At 47.7% G+C, this 2,994-nt stretch overlaps 1 protein-coding gene across 1 annotated transcript; it reads left to right on the top strand.

Annotated features, from left to right (window-relative positions):
- The first annotated feature begins 235 nt into the window (after positions 1-235).
- Positions 236-1,792, top strand: LOC132383667 (probable G-protein coupled receptor 75). The gene has a single exon (XM_059954859.1). It carries the CDS (start codon positions 236-238, stop codon positions 1,790-1,792), a length of 1,557 nt encoding a protein of 518 aa, XP_059810842.1.
- Positions 1,793-2,994: the final 1,202 nt, after the last annotated feature.

Below are 2,994 nucleotides of genomic sequence, written 5' to 3'. Positions count from 1 at the left end.
TATTAATCTGATATGGGTCAACACAAAGGGCCCATGCTGTGCTGTACTATCCTAAGGTTGGCGAAGACTCGGTGGGGTGAAGGGTCTGTTTCTATGCTGTATGAGGCTATTAACATATTTATTTCTGATTTCAGGAACCATAATTAATCCATTAAAACATTTTCCAGCGTTACAAGTGAACTCTACAAGAATGGATGCCCAACCGTCCTTTATAAAGGAAAAGCTCCCTTCCAATATGAATGCAAGCCTGGAGTGCATCTTTCCTGTGCTCACTAACTGCTCTCCGGGCAAGAACCACACGGAAGTGAAGACAGCTATCCACAGAGCTACGCTGGCCACGTGCATCCTTCTGCTGATCCTGGTGTTCTGCCTGGGCTCCTATGGGAACCTCATTGTCTTCTCGTCCTTTTTCAACCCAGCCTACAGGAAGTTTAGGACGCATTTTGATTTCATGATCCTGAACCTGTCGTTCTGCGACCTTTTCATCTGCCTTGTGACCGCCCCCATGTTTGGCTTTGTGATGTTTTCCAACAATGGGAGTAGCATGTCGGACACTTTCTGCTTCACCTTCCACCTCACCAGTACGGGATTTGTTATCATGTCGCTGAAAACGGTGGCTGTTATAGCCGTTCATCGTCTGCGCATGGTGTTGGGACAACAAACAAACCATTCTTCCTCCTTTCTCTGCAGACTCCTTTTTACTGTCATACTGTGGACCATCAGCTTCACCTTGGCCACCTTATCGGCCATGACGAGGTACCACAGTTCCAAGATCTGCATCCCCCTGCTTGGGCTGATCAACGAAGATGGCAAAGCCATTTTGTACACCTACGTGGTCGACTTCACGCTTTGCATGGGCATTGTTGCAATTTCTTATGCAATGATCGCCCAGACTCTGCACAAGAACGCACAGGTACACCGGTGCCCCATAATTACTGTGGTGGACCCCAAAAACCCTGACAGTTTTGTCCCTCCTGAAGGACCAGGGCCCTCTTTATACAGGAAACAGAAATCCAACAAAGCCCCACACGTGCAGATACACCTGCACGCCCATGACCAAAGTAAAAATGCTGCAGCATCCAATAAAAAGCTAGAACAAACTGTGAACCTATCAGCTGTCAAAGATTCCAAAGCAGTCGTGACTTGTATCATGATACTACTATCGGTGGTCTGCTGTCTGCCACTGGGTATTGCATTGGTGCATGACGTCCTTTCTTCCGAAAATAGTTTTATCATCTATCAGTTTGAGCTCTGTGGGTTAACCTTGGTATTTTTTAGGTCAGGCCTCAACCCGTTTATCTATTCTCGTAACAACTCGGGCCTCCGCAAGAAGGTGGCTTGGTGCACACACCTCGTGACGCTGCTGCTGTGCTGCAAGCAGAAAACGAGGTTGAAAGCGGTGGGAGATGGCAGCCTGGTTGCAAATAGGAACAAGTCTTCTCACCACGATACCAACTCAGCATACATCCTCTCTCCCAAGCCGCAGAGAAAGCTAGTCGATCAGGCCTGTGGTCCGAGTAACTCAAAGGACGCCTTTGCCTCGGTAGACCCCCAGCAAAAAGCACAAAGCTCCTCCACACCCATTAACACTAGGATAGAGCCTTATTACAGCATCTACAACACCAGTGCCCTTCAGGAGAACAGCACTCCTTCAAGCCTGCAGCCCAAGAGACATGCCTTAGGGTCAGCTCAATCCTATACTGGAGTGTACTACCACATCTCAAAAACATCAGATTTCATGCAGGACTATGACAGCAACTCTGCCAAACACATTCCCATTCCATCTGTCTAAACCAAAAATCATTCTGCGGGAACGGACAACATATTGCTGGCAAGAATGCTTTCCCTTGAGTAATATAAAGTAACTCCACTGATCACAGGGCACTGTACTGTTAAGATGTCAAACATCTAACAATGAACACTGGTTATACCTTCCTCTTAAGCCCATCACCCCTCCTGGGGCAGAGGCCGCCAACAGCAGCTTGCCAGGGTACTCTGTCTAAGGCCAGTCCTTCAAGTTGACCCCAGGTGTAGCCCACCTTCTTGGTGTTAGAACCTTCTTCTCCCAGGGACAAGGTCTCCGGAGCCTCTGTCGGTGTTTCTACAGGGTTTTTACGGGATAGGGGGTTGGTAGCCCCATGATCAACCCTCCTCCTTTTGCAGATGGGCTCGGGACCACCAACGGCAGGGTTGATTTTTATCTAACAATCCATAAGACGCTGGTTCAGCATGGCATTTGTATGTTTCCCTGCCAGGTGACACGGATGTAGGCTGAAAATTGTATAACTGTACACCAAAACTGTCAAAAAAATCATAGGATATTGTTGGCAACAAAGTGACTGATGATACATTAAACAGGCTTACGGAAAGGATGGAATCCTTGCCCCTGCTCCACATAACTGATATCTCTAATCTGCTTTTCAGGGTTCAGCTGAGATGTTAGATCGGCATTGCTCTCCTTGGTTGAAAAAGGTTTCAAGAAGATTTTGATGGAGGTGCACAAGACTTACGTTGCTGGGACTTGAGGACCTGAGTTATAGGGAAAGGTTAAATAGGTTAGGACTTTATTCTCTGAACCGTTGGAGAAAGAGAGGAGATTTGATAGAATTATGAGGGGTATAGATAAGGTAAATGGAAGCAGTTTTTTTTTCCATTGCAACACAGCAACTCAACAGGTCAGGCAGCATCTGTGGAGAGGTCAAGACCCTTCAGCAGAATTGGAAAGGATGGGAGAAGAAGTCAGAATGAGAAGGTTGTGGGAGGGAGGGGAAGGAGTACAAGCTGGAAGGTGATGTGTGAAGTCAGGTGGGTGGGGGAAGGGGAGGTGAAGTAAGAACCTGGAGGTGATAGGCGGAAAAGGTATTGGGTTGGAGAATCTGGTAGGAGAGTGGACCATAGGGGAAAGGGAAGGAGGAAGGGCACTAGGGGGAGAAGACAGATTGGTGAGGACAAGAAAAGAAATAAGAAGGGGCCAGAGTGGGGAACTGAGGAGGA

Source organism: Hypanus sabinus, chromosome 31 (genome assembly GCF_030144855.1).
Source record: "Hypanus sabinus isolate sHypSab1 chromosome 31, sHypSab1.hap1, whole genome shotgun sequence".
Taxonomy (NCBI): Eukaryota; Metazoa; Chordata; class Chondrichthyes; order Myliobatiformes; family Dasyatidae; genus Hypanus; species Hypanus sabinus.
The sequence above is the reverse complement of the archived record's forward strand: the minus strand, read 5'-3'. Positions and strand labels throughout refer to the sequence as shown.

Coding starts and splice junctions, on each gene's coding strand:
- LOC132383667 (XM_059954859.1), top strand. CDS start 236: ATGAATGCAAGCCTGGAGTGCATCTTTCCTGTGCTCACTAACTGCTCT.